This window comes from Salarias fasciatus (genome assembly GCF_902148845.1).
Source record: "Salarias fasciatus chromosome 23 unlocalized genomic scaffold, fSalaFa1.1 super_scaffold_20, whole genome shotgun sequence".
Lineage (NCBI taxonomy): Eukaryota > Metazoa > Chordata > Actinopteri > Blenniiformes > Blenniidae > Salarias > Salarias fasciatus.
In genome coordinates, this window is record NW_021941230.1 from 15,067,631 (window position 1) to 15,087,687 (window position 20,057).

General features: G+C 53.9%; 3 protein-coding genes across 4 annotated transcripts; all 3 read right to left on the reverse strand.

The window, feature by feature from the left end:
• Window positions 1-876: 876 nt before the first annotated feature.
• On the reverse strand, window positions 877-9,634 carry LOC115383870 (copper-transporting ATPase 2-like). The gene is given in 20 exon segments (XM_030086067.1): window positions 877-2,720; window positions 2,794-3,014; window positions 3,097-3,300; window positions 3,370-3,512; window positions 3,579-3,915; window positions 3,982-4,164; window positions 4,256-4,450; window positions 4,533-4,667; window positions 4,752-4,906; window positions 4,998-5,073; window positions 5,075-5,126; window positions 5,198-5,289; window positions 6,058-6,291; window positions 6,383-6,566; window positions 6,644-6,717; window positions 6,801-6,962; window positions 7,038-7,201; window positions 7,273-7,452; window positions 7,727-8,120; window positions 9,323-9,634. Coding segments are annotated over 20 exon segments (3,522 nt in total). The 5' UTR covers window positions 9,479-9,634; the 3' UTR covers window positions 877-2,539.
• A 534-nt stretch (window positions 9,635-10,168) lies between these two features.
• Window positions 10,169-13,742, reverse strand: LOC115383856 (polycomb protein eed). 2 transcript variants are annotated; one of them, XM_030086052.1, is made up of 12 exons: window positions 13,598-13,742; window positions 12,579-12,731; window positions 12,394-12,486; window positions 12,238-12,303; window positions 11,908-12,033; window positions 11,733-11,814; window positions 11,526-11,617; window positions 11,288-11,421; window positions 11,105-11,210; window positions 10,856-11,014; window positions 10,690-10,763; window positions 10,171-10,612 (listed from the first exon to the last, which is right to left on the reverse strand). In XM_030086052.1, the coding sequence occupies exons 1-12, from the start codon at window positions 13,715-13,717 to the stop codon at window positions 10,486-10,488; spliced, it is 1,332 nt and encodes a 443-aa protein (XP_029941912.1). In that variant the 5' UTR covers window positions 13,718-13,742; the 3' UTR covers window positions 10,171-10,485. The 2 variants fall into 2 exon arrangements, with proteins under 2 accessions (XP_029941911.1, XP_029941912.1); XM_030086051.1 differs by having other exon boundaries at window positions 10,169-10,612; window positions 10,856-11,210.
• A 1,177-nt stretch (window positions 13,743-14,919) lies between these two features.
• On the reverse strand, window positions 14,920-19,898 carry LOC115383848 (periodic tryptophan protein 2 homolog). The gene is made up of 21 exons (XM_030086040.1): window positions 19,757-19,898; window positions 19,512-19,624; window positions 19,302-19,396; window positions 19,124-19,223; window positions 18,890-19,033; window positions 18,662-18,797; window positions 18,370-18,584; window positions 18,148-18,291; window positions 17,904-17,974; window positions 17,693-17,829; window positions 17,402-17,550; window positions 17,164-17,311; window positions 16,795-16,945; window positions 16,529-16,709; window positions 16,276-16,423; window positions 16,086-16,194; window positions 15,928-15,993; window positions 15,633-15,851; window positions 15,392-15,542; window positions 15,222-15,296; window positions 14,920-15,114 (listed from the first exon to the last, which is right to left on the reverse strand). The coding sequence occupies exons 1-21, from the start codon at window positions 19,772-19,774 to the stop codon at window positions 14,952-14,954; spliced, it is 2,733 nt and encodes a 910-aa protein (XP_029941900.1). The 5' UTR covers window positions 19,775-19,898; the 3' UTR covers window positions 14,920-14,951.
• Between the last annotated feature and the right edge of the window lie 159 nt (window positions 19,899-20,057).

The window sequence follows — 20,057 nt, forward strand, 5'->3', positions numbered from 1 at the left end:
TTCAGCTGATTAACCAATCAACCCACCAGCCAAGTGGCTGGTGAAAATTTGAGAATTGTGACAAAGTTTTTAATGATTTTCTTCTCCATTTTGTTTTCAAATTAAAGTACCTTAATGTATTTAACCAGAAAGTATGAACTGGACAAACTGCATTGAAACGTCATTATCATAAAACATCATTTTCGTCAAATTTTCCGATTTGTTAAGTTTTTGGGCTTCCTTTGAGAAAAGGTTCTGAAATATTTAAGAAAAAAAGCTTTGTGAAAGCTGCAAGACCTAAATCCTAAAAAAAAAAAAAAAAAAAAAAAGAGGTCACAGGACTAAAATTTGGGTTGTATTAAAAAAAAAAGAAAAAAGTGTTTTTCTCTCTTAAAACAAAATAAAATTTGGAGGGAAAAACAAATCCAAAACAATGATCGTTTGAGAATACCGAGTACTGACGAGATTTTCAGTTACACAAATAAATGGTCACCACACCCTGAAAACACCAGAGCGGCCGGGAATCGAACCCACACTGCCCAACAAACACACAAACTTACTGCGAACTATCAAAACTGACGTTTTTGCGGTCGAGGAAATGTAATTAAGAACTGAAGAATTTACAATTTGACAAAAACAGTGACTGACGCAACAGACACAGACACACGCACACACGCACACACACACACGCTCCAACTAATCACATAACTTTCAAGAAAAGAGTACAATTAAATTATATGTAATTAGATTTTTAAAAGAAAAAAGAGGTTAGAGGAAACTTACAGTTGAGTCGACAAGCGGTTGAAACCGACTGCACACACACTCCCACCCACCAAATCATACACACATCAGCTCATCACATGACGGCATCTCCTGACAACACACACACACACACACACACACAGAATAAAAACAGTGGGCTCAGTGAGCCCGTCCAAAGGAAGTTAAACGAGTATAAAGCTGAACTAAAAGCTGACCAATAGAGGCTAAAAGACTTAAAACAAGCGAACGGTCGATTCAGAGTTGATTTAAAGGCCGAAACTACCTAAAGACACGTCAGAATTGGTGCAAAGCAAAAGTACAAACGGCTGAGGCTGAAAGGCGAGATTCACAGGCCGCTTTATTTGGTACACCTGTTCCAACCTCCCATCAGGACAAATATTTCAACAACAAAAACACAGCGAAAAAGAGCTGCTAAGGTTCAGAATGAGCACGAGAAAGATGAAGACAGAGGGTTTAAGTGACTCTGAACCTTTCCACAGCATGAAAGTATCCAGTGAGCAGCAGTTCTTTGGGACTTTGTTGACTCCAGAGGTCAAAGGTGAATGGACAGACTGGGTGGAGATGACAGAAACTCAATCAGCCACGAGCCAAAACCGAGGTGTGTGAGGAGACGAGCATCTGTGAAGACCACAGTGTGATCTGTCTAACTGTCTGCCTCCTGTTCGCTGGAAAGTCTATATTGCAGTTAAAATCCACTTTAAGACTAAACGAAGATTTGTTTCAGACCGTAGAAAACAAACAATCTTGTTTTATTGAGCTGCCTTAATTAATCCGACAGGAAGGAAAAATGCCCACAAATTGTTCTTCTTCGCTTAAGAAACAGCCTAAAACTAGTTAAAATGAGTTAACCGTAAACTAAAACTCTTCTGACAGTCCCTGGAGTCCCCTCCACAACGACTTTAACGACAAGACCAGTTTCCAGACATTTCATTTCCTGGTTTTTACATCTAGATGTGTGACTCGACTTCAGACTCATCGCTGCTTGTGTCCGACCACTGAGCAAAAACTATTCAACCATTTAATCCTAAAGTAAATAACATTCATATTTGGTGTTATAACTCTTGTTTGCAGCAACGGCCTGAAGCCGGAGACCCGTCGACACACCGAACTGCTGCGGTCTTCATTTGCGACGCCGCTCCAGGCCGCTCAGCGCAGCTCCTGACAGCTCTGGTTCGTTTTTGGGGGATTTTCCCTTCAGTCTCCTCTGGTCATGGTGAAATTCAGGTTCTTTCGGATTTAGGTCAGGCTGAACTTTCCACTTTCCGCCGCCCCCCTTTGCTTTTCGGGTCATTGTCCTGCTGCACGATAAACCCCTTCCTGATCAGTTTGGATGCATTTTCCCATAAATGGGACAAACCAAAACATTTCTGCAGACTTGAGAATTGATCCATCATCAATAAATATGAGCCCGCTCTAGAAGCAGGCCTGTTCCTGATCTTAAACCCAGACGCCTTTCTGAAACAACAAAAAACAAAGAAATCGGCCTTGTTGCGTACTTTTAAAACAGACTGACACACTAATCTGCAAACGTTCAGGTCCAGCAGCAGTCACACTCATTGTGCTGCAGCAGCTCCCCCTGGTGGCCACACGTGGACATACCGCCTCCAGAAGAACAGCGGATGGAGCATTTCTCCTTCACGCGGCCTTGATGAGTGTTTGTGTTCAATCCTTTGTTACAGTTCAGTGACGTTGTTCATGTATTTATGAAGACGGCGCGGCGTGTCGGGGTCTCCTCCACGCCGCTGCTTCCCTTTACTCCTCTCTCTGCCGGACGCTCCTAGCTGGGCGCCGAGGCAGCGGCGAGCTGGCCCAGAGGCCTCAGCGCCACGTCGCCGCCGGAGGCGGGGCCACTGTGGCGGGCGTCCACGCCGGGGTGCGTGCTGATCTGGGAGGAGCGGAGGCTCCTCATGTGGCCCCGAGCCCGCACCTGGTGGAGCTCCGCCGACGTCTTCTTATACCTGCAGCACAGCGGTTGACCTCAGAATGACCTCAGACAGTGACCTCTGACCCCTGACGGCATCGCGGACTCACAGCTTCAGCAGCAACGACGACAGCACCACCGACACGGACGAGGCCGCCATGGCGGCCGAGCCCATCCACGGCTGCAGCACCAGGCCGGCGGGCATCAGCACGCCGGCGGCCACCGGGACCCCCAGCATGTTGTAGACGAGGGCCAGCAGGAAGTTGATGCGGATGCGGCGCACCGTCTTCTTGGACAGCTCGATGCTCGCCACCACGTCCAGCAGGTCGTTCTGCGGGCGGAGGGACCGGTGACGGAGGCGCCGAGGGGAGGGGACGCGCCGCGCCGGCCGGGTGCCGCGGGCGGAGACTCACCCGGATCAGCACGATGTCGGCCGCCTCGATGGCCACGTCCGTGCCCGTCCCGATGGCGATGCCGACGTCGGCGCGGGCCAGGGCGGGCGAGTCGTTGATGCCGTCCCCCACCATGGCGACGCGCAGACCGCGCTCCTGCAGCTCCTGCACCTTGGCCACTTTGTGGGACGGAAGCACCTCAGCGAACACCTTCCTGATCCCCACCTGCAGCACCCGCAGGTCAGCGGCCGGGCGCGGCGCGACGTGTGTGAACGAGAGTGCGCGGGCGGTTACCTGAGCGGCGATGGCCTTGGCCGTGCGCCGGTTGTCCCCGGTGATCATCACCACCTCGATGTTGAGGCTCTGCAGCGTGTGGACGGCCAGCGCAGACTCCGCCTTCACCGTGTCCGCCACGGCCAGCATGGCACACAGCACGCCTGCACGCACACACACGCTCAGCACAACACACACACGGCAACAGACACTCCCGGTGAGACGCTGACCGTCGATGGCCACCAGTATGGCCGTCTGGCCCTTGGTTTCGTGGCTGGTCATGGCGGCGTCCACGTCGGCGCCGATGTGGTGCCCGTTCCTCCTCATCCACTCCCTGTTCCCGATCAGGACGGCGTAGCTCGCCGCGTCGGCGTCGGCCAGGGCCGCCCCGGGCTCCTCCGGGTTGGACAGCAGGCTGCTGTGGTCCGTGGTTGCCCCGGGCAACGGGAAGGCGCGGTCCTGGGGGCCGTGGAGCAGGTGCTCCAGTCCGGACACGGTGCAGCTGATGCCGCAGCCGGGCACCGCCTGGAAGTGTGAGCAGTAGCCCAGGGTGTCGGTGCCCAGCTCCTGCAGGGGGGGCGGGTTCAGGGCTCAGGGTTTAGGGTTCAGGGGGCGGCGGCGGCGGCCCCTCACCTGTCGGCAGTGCCGCACCACCGCCGTGCCCAGCGGATGCTCGCTGCTGGCCTCCGCCGTGCCCACCACCGCCAGGATCTTCCTCAGGGGCATCCGGGCCACCTCCCACAGCACCAGCACCCGCGTGACCCGCGGCACGCCGTGGGTGATGGTCCCCGTCTTATCGAAGACCACCACGCCGATCTGGGAGCGCACACACACACACACACGCGGTCACTCACAGTGAAACACGTACTGTTACCGTGTGTGTGTGTGTGTGTGTTTGCAGCAGTGCCTTGTGGGCCATCTCCAGCGGCTCCCCTCCCTTGATGAGGATCCCGTTCTGCGCCCCCACCCCGGTGCCCACCATGACGGCGGTGGGCGTGGCCAGGCCCAGCGAGCAGGGGCAGGCGATGGAGAGCACGGTGATGGAGGCCTGGAAGGCGAAGCGGACCACCACCTCCGCCTGGGAGATGTTCTGGTTGTAGCCCTGCACGGAGCGGTCAGCGCGTTAGCCTCACCTGCTTGCGCGCTACAAACCAAGAGTGGGGGGGCGGAGGCCGGAGACGCACCGGGAAGTTCTCCTTCACGATGTCGAAGTTGACGAAGCCGACGGCGAGCCAGGCGAGCAGCGTGAGCAGCGAGATCAGCACGATGAACGGAACGAAGTATCCGCTCAGTCTGTCCGCCAGCTGCTGGATGGGGGCCTGCGGGGGAGGGGAGGGGAAGTGGGGGGGTCCACTGAGCCAGGGGTCGGGTTCTGGTCACCGCGGCGCAGCGGCGAGCCTTACCTTGGAGGTCTGCGCCTCCTCCACCAGCCGGACGATCTGCGACAGGGTGGTGTCCGCCCCCACGTGGGACGCCTCCACCAGCAGGGCGCCGTGGGCGTTGATGGAGCCGGCGATCACCAGGCTGCCCGCCTTCTTGCTGACCGGCATGGGCTCTCCTGCGGCAAGGCAAGGCACGCACGGCGCCGGCGGCTGAGTCCCGGCGGGGCGCGGGGACTCCGCCGCCGGCGCCGCCCGGCTCGGCTCTACCTGTGATCAGAGACTCGTCCGCCATGGAGCTGCCTTCGATCACCTTCCCGTCCACCGGGAACTTCCCCCCCGGGGACCACCTTCACCACGTCCCCCCTCTGCACCAGCTCCACCGCCACCTGCTCCTCCCTGCAACACACACTCCTGCCTCAACAACCCCGCCCATACACACACACTGCAACACACAGACACACACACACCTGACGATGCAGTGATCCTCCCCCAGCGTGACCACGGTGGCTTCAGTCGCCTGCAGCGACATCAGCTTGGCGAGAGCCTGCGAGGTTTTACTCTGAAAAACCGAAGACAAGAAACAACCCGGAAAAGCTCAAACACCGTTTTTCTTTTTTTGTCTCCACAAAATTCATGAATGCATCTCAATTTTTAAGGAACTATTAAAAAAAAAAAAAAAAACTTTTGCTGTGATTTATGTCATGCCTCATCTCTGCCACTTGGGGGCAGTGTTGTTCTAATAAACTGTTAATTCAGTCTAATTTTGTGATTTTGGTTTTAAATGAAAGCTGCCAGAGTTAATCGCATTAATTAATGTAGGGATGGCTAAATATTTGTTTTTTTTAATCGTGACACATTGTTCACATTGTTGATCTAAATGATACTTTATTTTGAAAGAAAATCCAACCAGGTCAAAAAAGGAAATTCAACTTTATAACAGGTTGTTGGGACTGATGAATGCTTTACACTATTCACCGAAAACTGCCTTCAAATGCAAAACAACATAATTAAAAAAAAATTGAATCATTTGACAGCTCTGTTTTAGATGAATACGTTCAAGTACATTTTCATAAGAAATCATTTTTGAAATCCTTTTTTTATTTTAGTACTTGATTTAGATTTCTCTTTTTGCTACTTATTCTACATTTTCACTTGATTGTGAATTTAAAAATCAGCTTTTACGAAAGTTTGAAAATTAGATGTCTTAATTTTGATTTCATTTTCAACAGTTTTCTTTCTCTATAACAATATAAATCTTATCGCTTCTCCGTTGATGAGTGGCTTGTTTAACAGAACACTGGAGCTTTCTGTGTTTTCATTCTCCCACCTTGGCCACGTGCTCCAGCCAGCGGCCCAGAGCGATGAAGACGAAGAGCATGGGCGGCGTGTCGAAGAAGGTGACGGGGCTCTGCGGCGCCCGCTCCGCCATGGCCACCAGCAGCACCACGCAGGAGTAGGCGTAGGCGATGGAGGTGGCCAACACGATGAGCACGTCCATGTTGGCCCGCCGGTGTCGGAGGGAGCGGAACGCCTGGATGTAGAAATATCGACCTCCGAAAATCTGAGCGGGGAAAACGCCGAGAACCGGAGGTCGTTCACTCCGAGGGAGAACATTAACCACACACACACACACACACACACACTGGGCTCACCTGCACCGGCGTGCAGAGCAGGAAGAAGGCCAGGTTGAGCGGCGAGAGCCCCGGCAGCAGGTTGTGCTCCTGGGACATGGCGCCCCCGTGCTGCTGGTGCCGGGCGTCCATCACCATCATGTAGATCATGAGCGCCATGACGGGCAGGCCGAAGACCAGGCTGAGCAGGAAGGAGTTCTTCCACCTGCGGCACAAAGAGCTCGGTCCGCCTCAACGTCCACCAACCTGAGCCCGCCCGACGCGCCTGGACCGGATACTTGCTGTCGGATCTCGTCCGTGTGGTCCAGGTTGCTCCTGCTGCCCGTCCTCTCCACGCTGGCATCGAACCCGAGGCCCTGGGGCGGGACGCAGCGGCGGGAAGCCCCGTCAGCCGAGCGAAGGCAGTGAGGAGGAGGCTAGAAGACAGAGCGGCCAGTACCTGGACGATCCGGACGACGTCGCGGACCCCCAGCACCTCGGGGTCGAAGTGCACCTGGGCCTTGCCGGTCGCCAGGGAGACGGAGGCGGCGAGGACGCCGGCGGTGGCGGCGAGCCGCGACTGGACGGCGTGCACGCAGGAGGCGCCGGTCATGCCAGACACCTGCGGAGCGGCAGGGTCAGCCGGTTGCTGCCGGGCGGCGTGCGGGAGTGGGCGGAGCGGCGGGCGCGCACTCACCGTCACCTCCACCCGGCCCTGGGTCTGAGCGCCGTCCTCCATCAGCGACGCGCCGAAGCCCAGGTCTGCGATGAGCTGCGCCACCGCCGCCGGCTGCAGCGCGCCCGGCTCGTACTTCACCTCCGCCTTCCCCGCCATCAGCGACACCAGCACCGACACCACCCCTGCAAGCCAGCGCCACGCCGTCACTCTCCGCCCAGACCGCCGGACGCGCCCGCGCACGCGTCAAACGCACCCTGGTGTCGCAGCAGGTGCCTCTCGATGTTGGACACGCAGGAGGCGCAGGTCATCCCGGTGACCCGGATGAAGCACTTCTGCACTTTGGCTTGAGGGGAGGAGGCCGCCGACGCAGAGCCAGCAGGCTGAGAGGGGTCAGAGGTCACCGGCCGGGGGCCGTCCTCTCTCCTGGCGGACTCTGGCAGAGGAGAGAGCAGCAGGATGAACTGGTTCAGTCTGACCCGGGACCAGAGAGAACCTGAGGTTCAGTGGAGCAGCTGAACCGGTCTCTGCAGGCTGTTTGTGTCACGGAGGACCTGGACCCCGTCTGGAGCCCCTCCGAGTGGCTCTGGAGGGGGCACTTCACTGGTTTCCATGGAAACGGGGAGAGGCATGCACTTGTCTGTGTGTTTGCTTGCTCTGGTTTCTGATTCTAACCGGGCCTGGCCCGGAATCGAACCGGCGGCCCTCACCGTGGAGCGACGCGTCGAAGCCCATGTCCTCGATGGCGGCCCTCAGCAGCTCCGGGTCGGTCAGCCCGGGGTCGAAGGTGACGGTCCCCTTCTCCTCCTGCAGAGACACCCGGATGGAGCGGACCCCCTCCAGCTCCGAGATCCTCCCCTCGATGGAGCGCACGCACGAGCCGCAGGTCATCCCGCCGATCCACACCGTCACGGTGCGGCCGGGCGCCTCCGCTCCGCCCGTCTCCGCCCGGCCGTCCGGCGAGGCGAAGCCCGGGTCCTGGACCTGCTGCTCAGTGACCGCGACGGGCCGAAAGGCGTGAGGCGGGGGGCGGAGCTCGCTCTGGCTGCCGAACTCGTAGGCCGGGTTGTCGAAGCCGAACCTCCCGGCGTGCACGACGCTTTCCTGAGAACAGGAGGCGTCTCAGCTTCACAAACGGGATTCAAAAAGTGGCATTCACACTCGAAAAACTGAAATCTCTGCTTTGAAAAGCGAGTTATTCAGTCTGAGCTTGAAGATTTTAACTTCTCAGGGAATCCAGCCGAGCCTCAGGTCTGGGTTTTCATCGCCTGGGAATCAGACATGTTGGCCGCTCGCTGAGCCGACCGGGCCAGAGCTCTGACAGGAGGATCAGGATACACTCGCACCGTCGTGTAAAGAAAAAAAAAAACCTCATGACCTCCATAAGCTTCCCGGCATGACTCGGCTTAAATTCGGTTTTCGGGGGCACTGAGGCGAAAAGTCAACGAGAAGAAGTCTGGATTTCCCGCGCACGGCCGCGTGCCGTCAGGGACCGAACGCAGGAGCACGGAACTCAAGGACGACCTGGAGCAGAGGTCAGCAAACAGTATCAGCTTAAAAACAAAAGACAAACTTCGCAGTGACCTCCAGAGGGAAGAGAGGACACCTTATTCACATTTTTAACCATTTTAATAGCATATTGAACCAATTCGGGGGGGGGGGGGTTCCAGTTACTAGCAGTATTCAGGTTATTTATAATTAGTACTGGAGTGCCAGTAAAAAAAAACAGCCCTGAAACGTTCAAACCTGAACAGCAGTCATGAGACATTTACTGTAATCATTTTAAAAAGCAATTAAGCAGAATAATCTTTGACAAAAGCACTGAAATCCAACTTCAGTCAAATAATTTGAAAAAAAAAAAAAGAAAACCTCAGTGAAATTATATGTAATCCCATTACTGTAGTGAAGTATAATTCTAAAAATATTTCAAGTAGTTTGTAACAGTTAAATAGAAATTAAACCATGCAATCTACTCCATTACTTTTGAAGATAACACTACAAATTACTGCAATTATTCTTTTTTTCTCAGCCCTTTTGGTGTTTTGGACGCACAAACGGGCCAATCACGAAATAATTGAAGGATCGACCGATTGGGCGGCGCTAATAATGGATCATTGATCAGAGCCTGGATTGAGCCACAGATAATATTAACTACGGGTGAAACACCGACATGCCGCACAGCCGCAGGTCCGCTTGTATCGGCGAAACGCGCGGCGCGCAAATAACCGATCCGTTATTTGCGCAATGAGCAGAAGACACGCAGCGCTTTCCATTTTTTTTTTTTTTTTTGTTCTTTTTTAACCTACCTCCGCCTGGAAGCGTTCCACCTCCACCTGGACCGGACCCGCCTCCACCTGTCGCGCGGCCGCTCTCCGGTCCACCGGGCGGACCTGCTCCCGGGCGGCGGGCGCAGGGTCCGGCCGGGGCGCGGAGGGGGTCCCGGGGGCCGCGGCGGGGAACATGTCGCTGCTGCTGCTGCGGTTGTTGCTGCGGTGGAGGAGTCCGGAGGAGTCCGGAGGAGTCCGGGGCGACCGGGGGGAAAGTCCGCGCGAGGCGGGAGATAAGAGGGGTGACGTCACACGACGAGCGCCGCTGTCCGGACGCACGTGCCCGGAGAAACGCCCCCCGGTACAAAACACAGCGAAACTACACAAAAACACAGCGAAACCACGCTCACAAAAGTTTAAAACAGGCACAAAAAAAATGTAATTAAAGCTGCGGATGAAGTTTGATCAGCATAAAGCAGCGTGTGAAGACAGAGATGGACGATTGACCAAAGTGCAATATGTTTACATCCGGCTGTAAATCACCACGATAACCTCAGTGAGGGAAGAGGACACTGAGGAGGAATTCCTGTCAAAACGATTACCATAGTCCAAAAGGAGGAGCTAAAAAAAAAAAAACAAATCCATTTCCTGCCTCACCCTCTTCTTGTGATTATCAATTTAAGTTTATTTTCCCTCATCCCACTCAGGCGCAGGCTCAGTGGAGGAATTTGCAAGATAACACACAAAATGTAAACAATGTGGATCCCGAAGCTGAGCCTTGTTGTGCAGAATTAACATTTAGAAGGCGCCAGGATGATCCATCAACACACGTGACAGTCCAGACTTCAGGGAGAAAATAAAATCTGGAGCTCATATTTATAAAAACTGGTTTTATTGAGCGAACTCACGGAGGACACTGACATACAATAAACCTGTGGGCGGTGGGGAGGGAGGGGCTTCAGCGTGGAGAGAGGGTCGGGGGAGGGGGGGGGGGTTCGAGTGATAGAAAAGGCTGCAGAGAGAAGAGGAAGGCACACGACTCATCTGAAAGAACAGACGCCACTTTCGCTCGTTACGAAACACAACAGCGAGACACGCATTCACTTCGCCACATCGGAATGGGAAGGTCTTCCGCAGTGGTTCTCCGTCCAGCAGGGGGGGGCCAGCAGGGGAGGGCCGAGGAGGAGGGCTGGGGGGGGGCTTCAGCGCTGCCTGTCCCAGCGCCAGATGGAGGCGTCGTCACACACCGCGATTAAAATACTGCTGTCGCGACTGAAACTGGTCTGTCTGATGGCGGAGGTGCATTTGGGGAGCGTCAGGGTGGTGCACCTGAGGAGGAGGAGGGAGGGGGGAGACTCAGTGGCGAAGCCAAAAGATCTGAGGAGAACGCAAACGCTGTCACTCACTTGGCTTTATGTGGATCCTCCACCTCCAGGTCCCACACGTAGAGCTTCCCCACCTGGTTCCCCAGAGCGAGCATCTGTGGACGATCAGCAGAGTGAGAGAGCGCTCCTCCGACTCGCTGCACTCTCAGTCCATGGAGTGGAAATGGTAAAAAAAAAAAAAGAGAACCTTCTGCCAGAAGTCCATGGAGAAGCGCATGTACCAGATGTCACACTGGCTGTAGTCGAAGCGTCCCAGGATGGTCACGTTGGACTCGTTGGCTTTAATGTGGTCGATGTCGTCCTCCATCTTTCCCGGTTTCCAGCAGACGATGGCGTTCTCGCACGACTGGACGCAACAAAATCGCCCTTCAGGGTCACGCCAACGTTCAGGACAGCAGGGACAGTGCGGTTCACTGTCAGTGAGACGTTCACTGACCTTGGACAGGATGAGATCTCCGAGCCAGCGCACGCAGTCCACATAGTTCCTGTGAATGTCTCGCGTGGAGAAGTCAGGAAAGTGGATCTTCTGAGACACGAACGGCCTGAAAGACCAAGTGGGCCGAGGAGAAGGTTTAGAGGGAGGCCTGTGGAAGCGTCGGGAGGTCTGCGGGGGCCTGACCTGTTCGTCTTGGACGGGTTGTACTCGTAGGAGCCTCTGATGGCTCGCTGCATCCTCTCGGAGTTGATCCGCCACAGTTTGAGGGAGTGGTCCATCCCGCAGGACATGATCTTCTCACCAAGCAGGTCGAAATCCTGAAAACAAACGGCTGAAGTCACCGAGGAGAAACCTCCAAAACGCTACACCGATCTGAACTCGGTCCTGCTCCTGCACCGACAGAACGCCTGGGGACACTCACGGCACTCAGCACTTCGTCTCGGTGACCCTCCACTCCTCCAAATATGGCCACTAAAGTGTCTGTCTGGATGTTCCACAGTCGCAGAGCGTGATCTGAGAACGCAGAGGAGCATTTACACCGCTGCTCAGCAGCACAGAGTCAAACACTTCAGTGAAATCCGTTTTCACCGACGGCCCCTGAAGGCAGCGTGCGTCGTCAGGCGTTCACCTTTGCTCACAGACAGCAGCAGGTTGGGATCCCGCGGGTGAAACTTGAGCTCGTTGATGGCGTTGCCGTGACCTACATAATGCTAACAGACACCAGGGGAAAAAAAAAGCATTCGATCATCTCACTCTGCAGGATCAGCCGTGCCGCTGCAGCCAGTGCTCCGCCACGCCCTCACCTTGATGCACTGCATGCTGACGTGGTTGATGACCCGGATGATGCCGCGGGAGCCGGCCACGGCCAGCAGGGGGTGGCTGGTGTTGGTGTCGTAGGTCCAGGCGCAGGTGTAGAAGTTCTCCTCGGCCTTTCACACACACACACTCCAGTTAAAGAAACACCGTCAGGAGTCACAGCTGCTGCAGGCGAAGCAGCCTCAGCCGGATTAAAGACGTCATTCTGGCTCCAGCAACTGATTAACCACACAAAATGACACCAGATTCTGTGTTTCTATCATTTTTCAGGTTAAAAAAAACGTAATGGAGCAACGTGTCGTGAAGAGGAAGGATACGTCAGCGTCCACGTACGACTGCAGTAATCTGATTTCTCCCTGAGAGTGACACTCATACAGAGTCACCTGCAAGAGGAGGAGACACACACTGCTCAGAACCACATACACAACGACAGAGACAGACACACACACACACCAAGCTGGGCGGACACTGACCCGGTTACTTCCAACTGTAGCGAACACCAGCGGGTCTCCTTCCTTACTGTGCCAGTTAAACTGGACCCCAAACAGAGGCTGTCCGTGGTCCTCCTGAGACACACACACACACACACACAGTTCAACGACATACCTCACACACACACACACAGCCTAATAACAAACTGCACATCGCACACACTGACCCGCAGGCTGTTGACACACTTGAAGGAGTATCTGCACTTCTTGGACTTCCACTTGCCCTTGCCCCAGCTCTTCCTGCCGGGGGCATTAGCGGTGTTGGTGGGCGTGTCGGGCCGCTCGGCGTTATTGCCGCTCTCCACGCTGACGGCGTCATCCTGGGAAAGACAGGCGGAGCTCCGTTTATACCTTCATCATCACATTCAAACCACATTAACGAGAGAAACCTCTTTCAAACAAAAGATCGTTTCCTCAGAATTAAAGTCCACTAATGTGTTTATGTTTGAAAAAGTAAACCTTGATATTGTATTTGCATGAAAATGAGCCACAAAATAACAACAAATGACAAAATCAAGAACGAATAAGAGTAAGATCCTGCAAATTAACAAAAATAAACTACATAGGAAAACCAGGGAAATAAATCAGGTAAAACTATTCAGGCAAATTTAAAAAAACAATTTAAAGCAAACACAAAATGAAATGAAAACTGCAATACCCTGCAGTTTAAAACTCAATTAATCCAAAAAGTAATTCAAAAGTTTGGCATTTTTCTAGAAATTATAGTAACAATGAAATTGGTCCCAATATTGATGAAACGAATGAACTTGAATGTTTGAATGTGGAGAAGCTTGAAACTGAACCCTTGGAAAGTCCAGATTATGGGTGGATCATCACTCTGAGAGCAGTGCGGGCCTGTTTAGAGATCCTCAGCAGCATTTTCACGATATAAAGTGGATTAAATCAAATGATTCAGTTTCAGTGTTTATAGTTGGAAAATAACACGAAGCTGCAGCAGCTGAACAGTTAAATTCACATCTTCTCCGAGGAGGTTAAACACACGAATGCAGCACTTCATAATAAAAAAAATAATGTCTCCTATATTTACGACACTTTAAACAATTGTGAACTTGAGAATGCTCAAAGCTAAGCCCTTTAGCCACCCGGCTCCTTTAGCACGCAGCTCGGCGCTCGTGCACGCCGTCGCCATGGAAACATGGCGGCGGCGGACTCGCGGCGGACTCACGTTTTCGTCTCCGGATAAGTCCGGGTTGCTGTTCTCGTCGCTGCTGAGTTTCTGTTTCTTTGCCGGAGCTTCTTTTGCAGCTCGGGACGGGGACTCGGACATGTTCTTATTTTCCCTCATTTTGACCCGAACTCCTCCTCTTCCGCTTCCGCCTCTCCCCCGCAAGTGTTTCTGGGAAGTCGTGTACCGATATTTAGTAAAACTACAATTTTAATTTTGCATGATGCTGAATAAAAAAAAGAGGACAGAAAACAGCAGAAATGCAAATATTTGGGAACATTATATTAAAAAATACATAATTTGTTTTCATATATCTCCATATTTTGCTCAGTTTTTCAGTTTGATTTTTGCTGAAAATAAAAACACAGAATTAAAGAACATATCAGACTCCTAAACTAAAAATATGTCTGACTAAAATAAACTAAAATCTTGATACTAAAAACTGCTTAAATGTTTGAAATAAGTGTAAGCAATGGTGGATGGAAGGTTGAAAAAGCAGACTTTCCAACTGGTATTCGCTGGTTTGGTCCGTTGAGCCATGCCCCTTGGCTCACCGGCTCCATGGATCCTGTCATGGCAGCTTACTGCTCTGAGTAACAGGATGGGACTAATGTAGATAGCTAAAGAATGAATTCCCCTCTGGAATTAATGCCACGTGTTTGTATTTTGATAAGCACTGCCTAAAAATTAACACTCATAAATGTATTCCTTTAGTTAACAGTCGTCAAACCTCACTGATGCAAAAGGTTTGAGGGCTGAAACACCAGCTGGGTCTTTGTGTGCGAGTTTGCATAATCTGGCCACATGTGCATGGATTTCCTTCCACTGTCTCAAAAACAGGCATGCTCATATACTGTTATACTTAATTGCCCCTTGGCGTGATTGTGTGTATCGAAGTGTCTCTACCTTCGCCAACAGTTCGGTGCACTGAGCTCCAGCGTCCTGCAACCGTGCACAGGACTGAGCAGCGTGCAGCAATGAGAAGACGGGTGTACAAAACATGTATCGGTTACTTTAATGTAATTATCAAAACAATCTTTATGTGGTTTTTCTACATAACATGCTAAAACTAATGTCAAACAAAAAGATCTAAAGTAATATGAGCTAAAACAAAAGGATAAGGCTGAAACGATACTGACAACACAAACAAGATTAAAGGGAAAAGTCAAGATGTTTGAATGAAATTATTAGTGAATGTCTCACTGAGAATCTCTGATCTCCTGGTTTTCACCTGTAATCCTCATTTTGTCAAGTTAAACTGATTTTAACTAAACTGAAAGGAAGAAAACAACAAATCAGTCACTTTTACATAAAAATTTATTAAGAAAACAACTTTACAAAATAACGAAGACATCTAGAGCGTCATGTCTTCCACAGACACTTCACTCATCTCCTCAGACAGCCCTTCATCTTTATCTTCCTCCTCCTCCTCCTCGTCCTCCTCGGCGCCACGCTTCACTCCTCTCTGCTTGGAGAGGGCGACGGCGTACCGGATGTTGTACATGTTGAAGTCGCAGCTGTGCGCACACACACACACACACACAGAACACACACACAGACAGGGTCAGTGAAGCTGGTGCTGAAGGCAGCGTGCGATTGGACAGATTCGGTGAGCGACACGTACAGTTTGGACAGACCGTCGACGTGTCTCTGGATGCTCCTCTGCAGCGCCTGCAGCGTGGGCAGCATGGCCACCGACCTGCGCACACAGGGAGGGTCAGTGTGTGTGTGTGTGTGTGTGTGTGTGTGTGTGTGTGTGTGTGTGTGTGTGTGTGGCGTGCACGGCGGCCTCACCTGTTCTTCAGCTTGTGCCCGTGCAGCATGAGGAGGCTCTGAGCCCACGTCAGGTAGAACTGCAGGTGAGCCGACGAGTCCAGACAGGACGCCACGAAACCCAGCAGCTTCTCCACGTACACGTCAGGAAGAGAGCTGCACACCACCCGGACTGCAACACACACACACACACACACACACACAGTCAGTTGTGCCCCAGTGTGTGTACTCGGGTGTGTGTGTGTGAGAGTGTGTGTCTCACTCTGCTGGTGCGGCACCGCCTCCAGCACCTCCTGCTTCAGGAGCTTCTCGTTGAGCCGGAAGGACATGACGATGGCGGCCGTCCACTCCTGCAGCTGCAGCTGTCTGCGCACGCCGGCCGGGGTCACGTCCAGGTCAAGGTCGTAGGGGTCGAAGAGCAGCGAGCTGTCCAGCGAGTAGATCAGCAGACCCTCGGTGGACGCCGCCGCAAAGCTGCGCCCTGAGAGGAGGCGGAGGGGGGAGGGGTTAGCGACCGGCGCCGCCACGGTCCGCAGCCCCACCGGGAACCGACCCACCTGTCGGGGAGAAGCGCAGCGAGCTGACTCTGATCTCCGGCTTGAAGTGGCGGGAACTCATGTCGCCTGTGAGGACACGCGGAGGGAGAAGGAAGCCCGGCGTGACGGAGTGAAGGACGCGGCGGCAGCAGCAGCTCGCCGCTCGCCGAGCCCCCTACCTTTGCGGACCCCGGGGAGGCTGATGTCCACGCCCCCCTCCTCCCCCGCCCCTTCATCCACCAGCGCCAGGCTGCCCCACTCCGTCATCTTCCTCCGGTCCAGGAACTCCTGCAGCCAGACGGCATGTCCACCACATTAAACCAGAGCCAGACTCACGTCATTCTGCGCAGCGGGAGCCGCCGCCGGTACCTCCATGGCGTCGAACGACAGGTTGCAGGAGATTTCAAACTTCTTGAGGAGCATCTGCTCCTTCACGTTGTAGATACAAACGAACTTGGACTGACCCCCGGCCAGCACCGACTCCCCATCGGCCGAGTAACACAGAGAGGTGAAGGACCTGCGAGGAGGAGGAGGAGGAGGAGGAGGAGGAGGAGGAGGAGGTGAACCCAGGGTCTGGATCGCAAACTGGCTTCACGGACAGACGGAGGCCCCGCCCACTCACTTCCCCTTGGCGAGCTGCTTGGCGGTGATCTTGTCCGTCTCCTTGCGGCCCGTCTGCAGGTCGTGGCGCCCGGACACGGACCCGGTCTGCGCGGCGCTCTGCGGGTTCCAGAAGGAGATCTCTCCGTTCAGCGTGGCCACCGCCAGCTCCAGGCCGTCGGGCCGGTACGCCACCGCCAGGCCTGAGGAGGAACGGCGGCCCACCGTGAGACGCCGCAGGGGAAGAAGGGGGGGGGGGGGGGGCGATGCTACGGAGGCGGGGCTTACCGTCGGCGCTCAGAGCGAGGGTCTCTTTGACCTGCCAGCTGTCCTTCATGTCCCACAGCCGCACGGTGCGGTCCCACGACACGCTGGCCAGGACCGACTGGACCGGGCTGAAGCTCAGACCACTGACCGGACCCTCGTGACCCCCCAGGACCTGCACAGCAAGGGGGCGGAGTCAGTCTGACACCCCTCCATCACCCAGTCACCTATCTCATCGTCTGGTTGGGTAATTACATAATATTCTGTATTTTTAAAGATAAATAAGGCTGTTGCTGTATTTGAAATGATAGTTTTATTTGTGTGAAGCTCAGATCGGATCTTTAAGGACTGAAATCAACATTTCCTCCATCTCAGGGTGTGTGAGGGCCGTACCTCCAGCAGACGGCCCGTCTGCATGGACCAGAGAAAGATCTGGAAGGAGTCCTGAGCTCCGGCGCTCACCAGCTCTCCGCTGGCATCTACAGCCAGGGAGGAGAACTGCACGGAGCGGGGAGACGTGAACGTCCGGAAGTTCCTGTACCTGCGCTCACACACGCAGACACACACTATTTAAAGACATCACGACGCACCACGTGTCAGACGGCGGCCCGTCTGTCTCTGTCCGTCTCACCTGTGCAGGTCGAAGGCGCGCACCGTGCCGTCAAGGGAGGCGCTGAGGATGACGAAGCCGCTGGAGGTGAAGGTGATGCCGGTGATGGAGCTGCTGTGTTCGGTGAAGGTGACGAAGCAGAGTCCGCTGTGTGTGTTCCACACCTTCACCTGCACACAGCACGACACGGGGGAGCGGGGGGGGGTCACAGCTGCACTTCACCTCCCCACACACACACACACACACACACACACACACACACACACACACACACACACACACACACACACACACTGCAGTAGAGGGACTCACTTTGCCGTCGTCTCCTCCTGTGGCGATGTACTGTCCGTCCGGCGAGTACGCCAGCGTCGCCATGTTGTTGAAGTGTCCCTGCTGCTTGAAGACGTACGATTCGCTCTGCCACTCCCACACCAGCAGCTGCCCCATCCCTGAAACAGCCCCCGCCATTAGCATGCTGGATGTATTAGCCTTCACGGTTGTAATAGGAATCAACGTTTCTTACGCGAGCAGCCAAAGCCGATCCAGTCCCCGGAGGAGTTTATTGCTATAGAGGAAATCCTCTGATCCGCAATACTGCGAAGACAAACACATACATGTCAGTCCAAAGCAATACCAACGCTGTCGTCTTCATAAAGCTTCACACACTGCAGGAGAGAGAAGCCGTGATCCGAGCACTGAACCCTGAGGAACACCCGTCAGCTGCTCGGCTCTGGCTGAGGCGGAGGAACAGCGTCAGGCGGTCTCACCTCAGAGAGTGGATCAGATTAAACTCGGGGAGTTCGTGCAGGTGGAAGACCCCAGACTCGAACCCGGTAACCAGGAGGTGTGTCTGTTTGTGAAAGGTGGCGGCGGTCAGCTTGTTAAAGTCTCCCTCTTTGTTGAAGAAGTGTCTGGAGGAGCAGAAGTGAGAGCATGTGAGAACAGGAAGACGGAGACAGAGTGACGAACGAGGCTCTGAGCCGTCTCACTTGCTCCTTTGTCGGTATCGGACGTTCTTCTCCTTCTTGTCCTTCTGGGATTCCACTTTCCCTCTGATCACCTCCCCCTCGCCTCTCTCCTCCTCCTCCTCCTCATCTTCCTCCTGTGCCGAGGCTTTCTGTTCTTTCCTGCTGAGGAAGAGGCCGTCCAGCCCCGTGTCGCTCTCCCACACACACAGCGTCCCGTCCTGACTCACTGTGTACAGCTGAAAACACACAGTCACACACTCGTCTCTCACCGAGCTCTCATCCTGAAATCCATCGTGGCGGGAAGCAAACCTACGTCCAGACTGTCCTTCTCGAAGAAGCAGCCCACCATCACGTCCTTGTGCCCCCCCAGGGAGTAGTAGATGAGGTTCACCCAGCGCTCTGCTCCAAACACCCAGGAGGACATGTCCTTGCTGCCCACCACGAAACACCTGAGGAGACATCAACACTCCGTCTACTGTCTGTAATAACAAACATCTGAGGACACAAGAGGAGGGAGGAGGAAGAGGAGCAAGGTCTTTACTTGGAGTCGTCGGTCCAGTCGATACAGGTGGTCTCATCGTACGGCCCGTAGTAACTCTTATCCAGCACGAAGGCGTTGAAGTTGCGTCGTTTTCCTGGAGCGTGGTACATCAGGGCGACGTTCTCCTTGGTCACCACAAACCTCCTGAGGAGCACAGACACACTCCGGCATCAGCAACACGCACCTTCATACTGTCGTCAGGGCAACACGCGGGAACACCAGCTGACTGCTTACCTGCCGTCAGGCGAGAACGACACGCTGTGTACGGCTCTGTGGAAGTGGAAGTGGTGGAGGACGGCTCGAGTGACCAGGCTGACCAGCAGGGCCGCTCCGTCTGGACCACACACACACAAATAAATCAATACACTGAATGTTCACAGACAGTAAGAGGACAGTGTGGAGACTGCCGGACCTTCATCCACCACCACAGCAACATTCCCGTCAGGCGAAACTCCCACACAGCTGATGTTCTTTGAGGTGGCGATGGGTAACGTCTCTGAGGTGTTACTGCGGCACATTCAAAACATGTTTGCATCAGCAAGTAATCAGAATAGTTTACTCAGAAATACCACTCTGCAGGAAAACACACACACACACACACACACAGCTGATCTGAACTCACTTCTTCAGGTTGAACACTGACAGTCTGTTTCCCACTGGGCTGATCACACTGTTCCCATCTGGGGAGAAACTCAGGTTCCCCTGACGATACACCGCTCCTAAAAGGTTAGAGAACTGCAGGAGGAGGAAAGCAAAAGGTTGATACAATGATTATCACCATTCATTAGCACTCAGAGCAGTCCATGCTAACAGATGCTAACAGTTAGCTCAGACTGTATGAGCCTCCTCCTCTGTCAGCGGACTTACTTTATAAGCGAACTTCATCTTTGCCCTCTAACCGTGAACCTCGGGGCATCTAATCTACACTTACTGCCCCCGATCTGCCGCTCACGACTCTATCGCCACCCCACGAGCTCCTTCTGCCTCTTCCACACGTGTTTTGTTGACATGCGACACTTCCGGTTTGAAGGGAGTAGGAATGTGTCGTAATGACCCCTGGCGGTGTGAAGGCCTCATTACACCTCCGATGTCCGGTCAGCGACGGACCGAAACATTCCTTGGTACCAAGCTTATTTCCAAGTAAATATTAGAACATATCTGGGATTTA